The 10,339-nt window shown below is 57.0% G+C and overlaps 1 protein-coding gene across 1 annotated transcript in view; it reads right to left on the minus strand.

Annotated features, from left to right (window-relative positions):
- The window catches only part of LOC309581077 (uncharacterized protein), a gene marked incomplete at both ends in the record, with an annotated part of 73,441 nt that extends 63,887 nt beyond the window's left edge, over positions 1-9,554 (minus strand). The window contains one exon of the mRNA XM_082295492.1: positions 9,458-9,554. Within this exon, the coding sequence (XP_082151618.1) occupies positions 9,458-9,554 (97 nt within the window). The remainder of the gene's footprint in view (positions 1-9,457) is intronic.
- Between the last annotated feature and the right edge of the window lie 785 nt (positions 9,555-10,339).

A 10,339-nucleotide genomic window follows, 5' to 3' on the forward strand; every position in this document is an offset into this window, starting at 1 on the left:
GGAACAGCTTTGGAATTGCCACTCCTGCCCCCACAGGGAAACAAAATCCAGATCCCTGGATCAGGATGGAGCTGCCCAGAGCAGCTGCAGCATCTCCAGAAGTCTCTTCCAAGGTGAATTATGCCCTGAAAATGTCTCTAAAACACCTCCCACCCCTCCTGCCCCTGCACAAAAACACTTGCAATATCCCAACAGCCATGAAACTGGATTTTTTTAGCAGCCCAGCTCTTCCAGAGAGCGGCAGGAACTACACCAGTAACACCAGTTAGTGCTGCTGGAGCACCATCACACCCTGCCCACCAAGAGCCACGACCCCTGGTACATTTAAGACAGAAAAATATAAAATCTAAATCATTAAACCACAAGAACCACAAATAGAACATCGAAGCACTGCCTCCTACGGCTGTGCCTGGGATGAGCAGCGAGGCACAGCACCTTTCCTGCTTTAGTTGAATTTTGGGTCACTTTTTCCTCAAGCAGCACTCAAAAATGATGATGGAATGGTCACCGAGTGTGGGATCTGCTCCTATTCATGCAGGAAAAAAGCCCACAGTGATCTGGCCCAGAGAAGCTGTGGCTGCTCCATCCCTGCAAGTGTCCCAGGCCAGGCTGGATGGGCTTGGAGCAGCCTGGGGTAGTGGGAGGTGTCCCTGCCCATGGCAGGGGGTGGAATGAGATGGGATTTGAGGTCCCTTCCAACCCAAACCATTCCGTAATTCCATGATTCTGTGACCTGGTGTTCTACAGAGAACAGGCCAAAGAAGATCTCCAGCTTAATTCCTATTTTAAGCCCAACAGTTGTGGCTGAATTTGGGAAAACATCTTTCCCTTCAGGAAAAACATCTCATCTGGATTTAAAGCCTTGCCAGCAGCTGAAACTCCACCACAGCCCAGCCCTGGGGTAGGCCAGGAGCGAATGAAATGATAAATACATGGAACATGTGGGTTGTGAGAGCTGGCGTGAGAGTCACAATTAAAACCAGCAGAGCTGGGGGAGAAAATGAGCAGCACTTTTACTGCAGAAGGTGGAGGGTTTGTAGGATTCCCTAAAGTCTCCTCATCTGGAGAGGAAAACCACAAGTGAGGCATTAGAGAATGAATTAATGTGGATTCAGAGCTCTGCGTGCCCTGGGCAAGAGCCTGAGCTCTGCTTTACTCAAAGCCTTTTCAGCAGCTTCAAGGTTTTCCCTGAAAAAGAGGGAACCATCACAGGCCTCTGCATGGTCTGTGATCTGCCAGGACCTGCCCAGTGGGAGCAGGATGACCTGCATGGGGAGATCATGGAGTCATGGAATATCCCAAGCTGGAGGGACCCACCAGGATCATCCAGAGCAGCTCCTGGCCCTGCCCAGACCCCCCAAGAGCCCCACCCTGGGCATCCCTGGCAGCGCTGTCCAAACGCTCCTGGAGCTCTGGCAGCCTCGGGGCTGTGCCCATTCCCTGGGGAGCCTGGGCAGTGCCCAGCACCCTCTGGGGGAATTTTAAGCTCTTTAGGTCCCCCAAACTCTACACACAGAGTGTGAACCTTCTCGTTTGCTCTTTGTCCCTTTGCTTTGCAGCTTGCTTGAACTCCACACCCCTCAAAATGTCACCAGCCAGGCCAAGGGGGACCACATGGCACGATGGACACCATGTCCTGTCTCCTGACATGAATCCCATCTTCCATTTGCCATCCTCAAAACTGAAACATTCACAAAGCCCCAGGAATGCAAAAAAAATTAAAGAAGGAAAAGAAGGAGAAGGAGAAGAAGGAGAAGAAGGAGAAGAAGGAGGAGAAGGAGAAGAAGGAGGAGAAGGAGGAGAAGGAGGAGAAGGAGGAGAAGGAGGAGAAGGAGGAGAAGGAGGAGAAGGAGGAGAAGGAGGAGAAGGAGGAGGAGGAGAAGAAAGAGAAGAAGAAGAAAAAGAAGAAAAAGAAGAAAAGAAAAAGAAAAAGCAAAAGCACAGGAGCTGATTAAAAATCTGCTCACACAAAAGTCGCTGCCAGAAACTGAGATCTGACTTCAAAACTCCTCTGCATCTCTAAGGACCTTTTAATAGCTCTCATTACAGAACATCTCCCTCAGCCCTGCCAGAACAGAGCCCACATTTCCACAGGCAAGGCCCAGCTGTTTCATTGATCCATTCCAGGACTTCAAACGAGGATTAATAACGCAGCTCTGTCAAACCAAAGGTTCCACTCCTGGGCGCTGATGCCTCCCTTGGATGGCAGCTTGTTTAACCTGCCCCTTTAATCTGGGATTTCCCACTCCCAGCGGGAGCTGCCGTGGAAAATGTGCCTCAGAAACGAAGGTGCAGCAGCAGGGAAGCAGAGAAAATGATAAATAAAATGTATCTCTTTCGCAGCAATTACCTGTGTCATGTGATCCTAACCTTCAGTATAAACAGATTTGTTTAAAGAGGAAGAGAAATCAGGGAATGATGGAATAGTTTGGGTTGGAAGGGAATTTAAAGCCCATCCAGTGCCACCCCTGCCATGGGCAGGGACACCTCCCGCTGTCCCAGGCTGCTCCAAGCCCCAATGTCCAGCCTGGCCTTGGGCACTGCCAGGGATCCAGGGGCAGCCCCAGCTGCTCTGGGCACCCTGTGCCAGGGCCTGCCCACCCTCCCAGGGAACAATTCCTGCCCAATCTCCCATCCAGCCCTGCCCTCTGGCAGTGGGAAGCCGTTCCCTGTGTGCTGTCCCTCCATGCCTTGTCCCCAGTCCCTCTCCAGCTCTCCTGGAGCCCCTTTAGGGGCCCTGCAAGGGGCTCTGAGCTCTCCCTGGAGCTCCTCCTCTCCAGGTGAGCACCCCCAGCTCTCTCACGCCCCAAAACTGCTCAGCTCTGAGTCCCATGAGGTGCTGAGCTCATGGAGAAAATCCCAGTAAATCCTCCTCACCCCTCTGCTCTCCATGCCTGGGATTTCTTCTACTCCCTCTGGATTTAGGGGCATTTGAGGGGTGAGTTACGTGCCCTGCCCATGCCCTGCCCCACGGCAGCTTCTCCAGCCGCTGGCATCTGCTCCAAGGAAATCCATCCGTTCCTGCAGGTCTCTGCTGGAGCTGCAGTGGCACAAACCTGGCACAGCCGGGGTGGCAGAGCTGCAATGCCGCAGTGCCAGACAGAGCACGCTGGCAGGATCACAGCCCCGCTCCCAAACACGTCTGGCAGGTTAAAAAAGGAAAAGGAGAGGAGCTAATGGAACCAAATCCCTGCCTGGCTGCGGTTTCCCAGCTCCGATCCCAGCCCGGAGCTCCTGCAGAAGGAGGGGAGGCGTCTGTCTCGCACCATTCCCTGCTGGAGAGGTGGGAACCAGCAGCAGAGAGGCACCACAGTTACCCAGGGCCCTGCAGAGGGAGAAACCAGGGAGGCCCTCCATGTCCCTCCATCCCTCCATGTCCCTCCATCCCTCCATGTCCCTCTGTCCTGCCATGTCCCTCCATCCCTCCATGTCCCTCCATCCTGCCATGTCCCTCTGTCCTGCCATGTCTCTCCATCCCACTGTGTCCCTCTGTCCCAACACATCCTTCTGTCCTGCCGTGTCCCTCCATCCCTCCATGTCCCTCCATCCCTCCACGTCCCTCCATCCCTCCATGTCCCTTCATCCCTCCATGTCCCTCTGTCCTGCTGTGTCCCTCCGTCCCACTGTGTCCCTCTGTCCCAACACATCCCTCTGTCCTGCCGTGTCCCTCCGTGTCCCCCACCTCCCCTCCCCTCCCCCGCCCCACCAGCCACGTGCCGGGCCCCCCTTGTCCCCAGCAGCCCCGGGATCAGCGCGGTGTGACCTGAGGTGGCCTTCAACCCTGCGGGAATGACACTGCCGGCAGCGCCGGCAATTAGCGCTGCGCTAATTACCGTCATTGTGGCACAGGAACGCCCTGTCAGGGCCGAGGTGCGCCGAACAGAAGCTGATTTTTGTCACTTTGTTGCTCTCTTGAGCTCCCGGAGTGGCAAAGGCACGGGAGGAGGGTGCGGAAATCGCGGAGAGGTTTTCTTCCCCTTAATTGCTGACCCCAGGAGAGCGAAGCTTTCCAGGCGGCTGCTCCTCGCGGCTTGAGCGAAGCCGCTGCACAATGAGGGAACAGCGGGGACACGGCATCCCTGCGCCACCAGCCCGCGATCAGGAAGCGCTTCCCTCTGCCAGTGTCCCCAGGTGCCCCCGGCAAAGCAGAGCCCCGGGTCCCCCGAGCTGCTGCATCCCACAGAGCCAGGGATGGGATGGGATGGGAAGGAAGGGGACACAGCCAGCCTTGGCAGCCTAAAAACGGGGCAAAGCACCAAAAACCCTTCTAATCCTACAATGGGGTGGTGGGTTGGGTGAGCAGCCTCTTTTTAGGAGAAGGAAATGAGGTTTTTGTGCTCAAATCTGTCCCCCAACACTCTGCCAGGGCCAAGAGAGAGGAGCAGGGAGAGCTCCTTCCCCCACCTGCCTGGAAAGAGCTGCAGCACCAGCACAGCCCTTTCCAGATTCCGGGGCTTCCCGTGGAGGAGGGATCCTGGTGGGTTCCTTCCAGCTCGGCTGATTCTCTGATTCTGTGGTTCTGTGATTGATTCTGTGATTGATCTGTGATTCTTCCTCACTCCCTGCAGAGCTGAGCCCTGAACCTGCACCCAACAGGGTCACAAGGACCCAGCCCAGCACCCAAGAACCCACAGACACCCCCCAGATTTCCCTCCCAGACAAGCCCCAGACACCCAAACCCCCTGAGGAGCGGCTGATCCCACAACCTGCAGTGTCCAGAGGATGGGAGCTGAGCTGTAAAACCATTCCCAGCTCCTGCCAGGGCAGCACAGCCAGAATTCCTGGCCCACACAGGCAGTGCCAGCCCCACGCTGGCCGTGAGAGCCATGTCGTGGGTATATAAATACAGAAATATATATATTTAGCACGCCCTGAACATGCACACAGAGCTCCAGCTGCCTCAGCCAGGGAGGGACCGACGCTACGTCACCCCCACGGCCGGGACCTCAACCAGGAGCAGATGGCGGCTCCTCCTGCAAGAAATTAGGAGCTTTTTGGGAGCCTGCCCAGAGGAAGGAGGTGTGGGCAGCCACTCCGAGCTGCTTCTCACACCAAACTCCGTGTCTGCCTCCAGAATCTTCCACCTAAAGCCTGGCTTAGTCTGGGCTTGACACCAGTGGCTGGAGGTCCTGGCAGTGTCTGGACAAGGTGTGATACTCAGCCCAGACTCATTGTCCCATGGGAGGGAGGTTTGTATCCCCCAGCTCAGCCCCTGGTGAGCTGATCTGATCCCAAACCTGCAGGATGATCCATGACACTTCTCCTCTGGAAAATCTTCCCCTAAGGAACAGCATTCGAAACCCTTCCCCAGCACCCCAGAGCTTAAATGGAATGATTTGGGATGATTTGCACCGACTAAGGTGCAAAAACTAGAGGTGAAAGCAGCTCTGGAATCCATCTGTGCTCTGTGGTGGCACAGGGGACACGGGCTGTGAGTGCCAGAGCCAGCTCAGAGCAAGGCCTGGATCCAGAGGAAAAGAGGCTTTAGGAAATGAGGCTTTAGGAAAAGTGTAAGGTTTTTAACTTGGTCTGATCTGGAGGGATCTCGTGGGGACACAGCCAAATATCAGCTCTGCACTCCAACTTCCAGCAATACCAACATATCCTGAAGACAGGGATCTTGGGAACAGCTGGGAAGCTTGGGCTGGGAGTGTTCAAAAATCCAGCCTGAGAGAGACTTAAAACAGAGAGAGACCTTTCAATCCAAACAGCTCCAGCCAGGCAAAGTTAAATAGCACAGCGAAAATCCCAGCAGCTGGATCTGGAATGATGTGCACCCACCCCTCAGTGTCCCTGCACCCCAATATCCCATTCCTTAGGGCTTTTCCGTAAGTGTTGTGTCTCCTGTCACCTCAGCAAGGAGGCAGTGACAGCAGAATTTAGGGGGGGACAGCAGGAAAACGTCCCCCATGTGCCACATCCCAAAGGCAGAACCAAGTCCTGGCTCAGCACCTTCTCCTCCAGACTTTCCAAGGAAATTGGGGCCCCTTCCAGGCTGGAATTCCCAAAGGCACCTGGGTGCACCGAGGTCAGTGCAAGGGGGGGTACAACCAAATAATCCCAAGGGATCAAGGGAAGGTGTTTGTCTGAGGGAATGCAGGGACTCACCTCCTCCCTATTCCCAGATAAAAGCACCGGAGGATTTTAGGAAAAGGCTCTTTCATCCAGCAGAAACCAGCTGGAAAATGATGCTCAGCAAGCCCAAATTTTAGATAAAGGTGTCCTTCAAATGGACCTGAAGCACAAACCCAGGCAGGTTTTTCCCTCCTCCCTCTGGAGCACAAAGAGGAGCCCATGAAAAACCTCAGGGATAAAAGCTGGATTGCAAAAATGTCCTGGTGGGCTCTTTGTGGGGTTCCCAGAACTCCTGAGAGCCCTCAGGGTTTGGTTTTCCATGCTCTGCCCTCAAAGAGGAAAAAGCCTCAGGGGAAGGCTCCCAGCTGCTCTCTGGTGGGGGCACAGGCAGTGACCCCCGTGTTTATTCCACTTTAAATGCACAATTTAGGGTCTTGTCAAGGGAAAACAATTGGTAATTCCATATAATTGCCTAATTAAGGAGATCATGACCCTCCCTAGAATGGAGGGTCAAATGGAAATGACACCAAGAGTCCAAATCTGGGATTTCTGGATTTTTAAGAAGTTGGATTTGGAACTTGTTAAGATTGTCAGCATCAGGCCAGGACACAGACGTGCTATAAAATAAATAGATATATTTTTATAATTATATCTGTATAAAACACCTGCAACTGTACACAGACAGCGCTGATACATCTCAATTTATACCTAATTTTCCATATTTCCATCAGGTTCGATATTCCATTTACCAAGTCCGTGTGCACATTCCCAAAAGATCCCAGATTTGAGCACCTTGCACAACGCTGGATCCGACATTTCGGAGTCCCAGACCTCCAGCAGGATAATTTCCTGCAATTCCTATTTTCCCCCAAACCCTCAAGCAAGAAATGCCATCTGCAGGAGCCAAGCCGTGCGCTTTCGGATGCATCACTTAATTAAGCAGATTTTAATTGGATGACTCCAGCTTTAATTAAAGGCAAATTGTTCGTGCGCTTTCCTTTCTGGATCTCATTCCCAGACAGGATTTTCTGGGTTGATTTGGGGCAGTTTTGTGCTTTGCAGAGTAGGGTTGCAGTTGTTATTTATTGCAATTATTATTTATTGCATTTCATGAGGAAAAAGCAGCTCCCAGGAGCTCTGGAGCCACTGGGCTCCCACGGAACCAAGGAGCTTCCCACTTTCTCCTCCTTCCTAACCAGAGCATCCTCAGAATGTTGGGATGAGCTCAGCAAAGCCCTGGAGACCCCCAGGTTGTGCCCACTGGGCACTGTGGACAGGAAGGGGCAGCTGGGGCTCATCCCAAATCCAAAAATTCCTGCCAGTGCCACCCCCCATCCCAGACCCACAGCACTGCAGGGGGAATTCTTAGGAATTGTTGCAGCTCCCAGTATAAAAAGAACCAGAGGAGGCCCCAGAGCTGCTCCAAGGGCTGGAGCCAGGCTGGGAGAGCTGGGGGTGCTCACCTGGAGAGGAGAAGGCTCCAGGGAGAGCTCAGAGCCCCTTGCAGGGCCTAAAGGGGCTCCAGGAGAGCTGCAGAGGGACTGGGGACAAGGCATGGAGGGACAGGACACAGGGAATGGCTTCCCACTGCCAGAGGGCAGGGCTGGATGGGAGATTGGGAAGGAATTGTTCCCTGGGAGGGTGGGCAGGCCCTGGCACAGGGTGCCCAGAGCAGCTGGGGCTGCCCCTGGATCCCTGGCAGTGCCCAAGGCCAGGCTGGACATTGGGGCTTGGAGCAGCCTGGGACAGTGGGAGGTGTCCCTGCCATGGCAGGGGTGGCACTGGATGAGCTTTGAGGTCCCATCCAACCCAAACCCTTCCATGTTTCTATGAAACCACAAAAATTAGACACAAGTTCAATAATTGCTCCCTTAAAAATCAGCCTCTCCACCATTCCCAGGCCAGCCTGGTGCTCCAGCTGACATTTGGATTAGAGCTCATGGGATGGATTTGACTCAGTGCTAAAGGACATGGGTGGGCTGCAGTGGGAGCTGTGGTCACAGGGGACGGGACACCAGGAACACCAACAGCTCCCTGCCCACCCTGCAGAACCAGGAACACAAATCCCCACGTCCTGACTGAGCTGGAGGGAGGAAAGAAGACAGGGATCCATATTTCCTAATGGATCCAGCTAAGAAATGGATCCCAGTTTCCTTCCAGGCCGAAGGTGTCACAGCTGCCACGTGCTGTGCCCTCTTCTCTGCCACTGCTGGAGCAGAGGGCACACGGAACCTCCACAAGGTCTCACCAGCTCTGAACACCAAGTCCCAGCTCCAGTCATGAGCTGCTCTCCTCTGGCACTCACTCCACACTTCAATTATTCCCCACCTGCCTCGGGATCAGGGCACCCAGCCAGGCACAGCAGTGCCACGGGTCACTGCTCCAGCTCCTGAAGCCAAGCCCAGCTCCAAGGTCAGGAAGTCCAGCCAGGCTCAGCAGCCCCTCGCTCCCCATCCTGCTCCTCGAGGGTGTTTCCTGGAGCTGTGCCACCATGCAGGCCTTGCCTGGAGCAGAACTGCTCCATCAGTAGGGCCTGGCTGGGGAACAGAGCCTCAGCCCCAAGGAAGTGTCTCGGTTTAGGCCAAAGCCCAGGAAAAGCCCACATTTGGAGGATTTCGCTCCATGCACCAGCTGGATCCACAACAAAACCTGAAAACCTTCCCCAGCCTGGGCAGCAGGGACCGAAGGGCAAAGCCTCACAGCTGGGTGATGCTCAGTCAAAGGTGAGGGTGGGCAGGCCCTGGCACAGGGTGCCCAAAGCAGCTGGGGCTGCCCCTGGATCCCTGGCAGTGCCCAAGGCCAGGCTGGACATTGGGGCTTGGAGCAGCCTGGGACAGTGGGAGGTGTCCCTGCCCATGGCAGGGGTGGCACTGGATGAGATTTGAGGTCCCATCCAATCCAAACCAGTTCAGGATTCCATGATTCTATGGTATGAGACACCCAAGAAGCCTCACACAAATCCCAGCAAACCCGGCTGCTCTGTCCCGCACCTCCACCCCCCGCTCCAGGCACCCCTGTGCCACAGGGACGCCGCGAGAGGCTCCGTCCCTGCCCGCCCCCAGCAGCTCACGGGAGCCGCCCCTCGCCGTGCTCGACGCTTTTTCCCCCCGTAACATTTTTGGCTGCCCCGTGGCCGGGACGCCGGGGCACCTGGGGGGTTCCCCTGCACCCCCATCGCCGGGAACCGCCGCCGCATCCCCGCAGAACCCCGGGGGTCCCGGCCGAGCCCCTCTCCCCTTTCCCCGCTCGCCGCTCCGCCGTGCCGGGCTCCCAGCGCATCCCACTGGGGACCGCCCGCATCCCTGCCCAGGATGTCCCCACCGCCCGCCAGCTCCGCTGAGCCCCCCGGGATCCCCCCGGGATCCGCGGCCGCCGGTCCTACCTGTGTCCAGCCCGGAGCCCGGCTCGGGGGCCGCCGGCGCCGCCGGGCACAGGGACAGGGCGCAGAGCAGCGCCAGCGCCCGCGCCCCGCCGCGCATCGTGCCCGGCCCCGGCCCCGCCGCATCCCGGCCCCGCCGCATCCCCGCCCGGCCCCGCCGCCGGGACAGGCACGGCCCCGGCCCCCGCCCCCGCCCCCGCCCCCGCCCCCGGCCCCCGCCCTGCCCCGCACCGCGCGGGGCCGGGGGAGCACCGGGGCGAATGTCCCACATCGGCCCCTCCCCAAAATCAGCCGGGCTGCCAGCGCCCCCCGGGGATGAAGAGTTTGGGGGTGGGGGTCGCCCTTCCCCCCCTGCAGGGCTCCGGGGGTGACAGACGGACAGACAGACACACCCCGGACACACCCCCACGGCTGTAGCAGGGGTTGCTGCCACCCCCCCGCCGTGCTGGCTTGCCCTCCATAGGTAAAGGAGACATTCCGCACCTCCCCATCCCAAAATACTCGCGGCAAGAGTTTCTCGGGGTGCTTCGCCCCCCCAGCTCTGCCCAGCTCCCCCCGGGGGTACCCGGCCCTGCTCCTGCAGTGGGAAGGACAGAGCAGCCTCCTGACCTGGCATTTTGGGGTGAGCGAGGGACCCCAGTTCTCCAGTGAGAGCTGGGCTGGGTACAACCCCCTCTTTCCTTGGGGTCTGGGCCAGTCCACCCCCCCTTACTGGGATTACAGGGGGTAAATCTGACCCAGGCCGGGTCCTCCCCAGCCACGCCACCACCACAGTGGGAGACTCACCCCAAAAGTGGGTTCCCCCAGTCCCCCCCCAGACCGGAGTGCTGCCCCACAGCAGACCCCTCACGCTCAGCTCTCCAGTGCCACCAGTGGCACAGCCCC

This window comes from Coloeus monedula (genome assembly GCF_965178545.1).
Source record: "Coloeus monedula genome assembly, chromosome: 21".
NCBI lineage: Eukaryota > Metazoa > Chordata > Aves > Passeriformes > Corvidae > Coloeus > Coloeus monedula.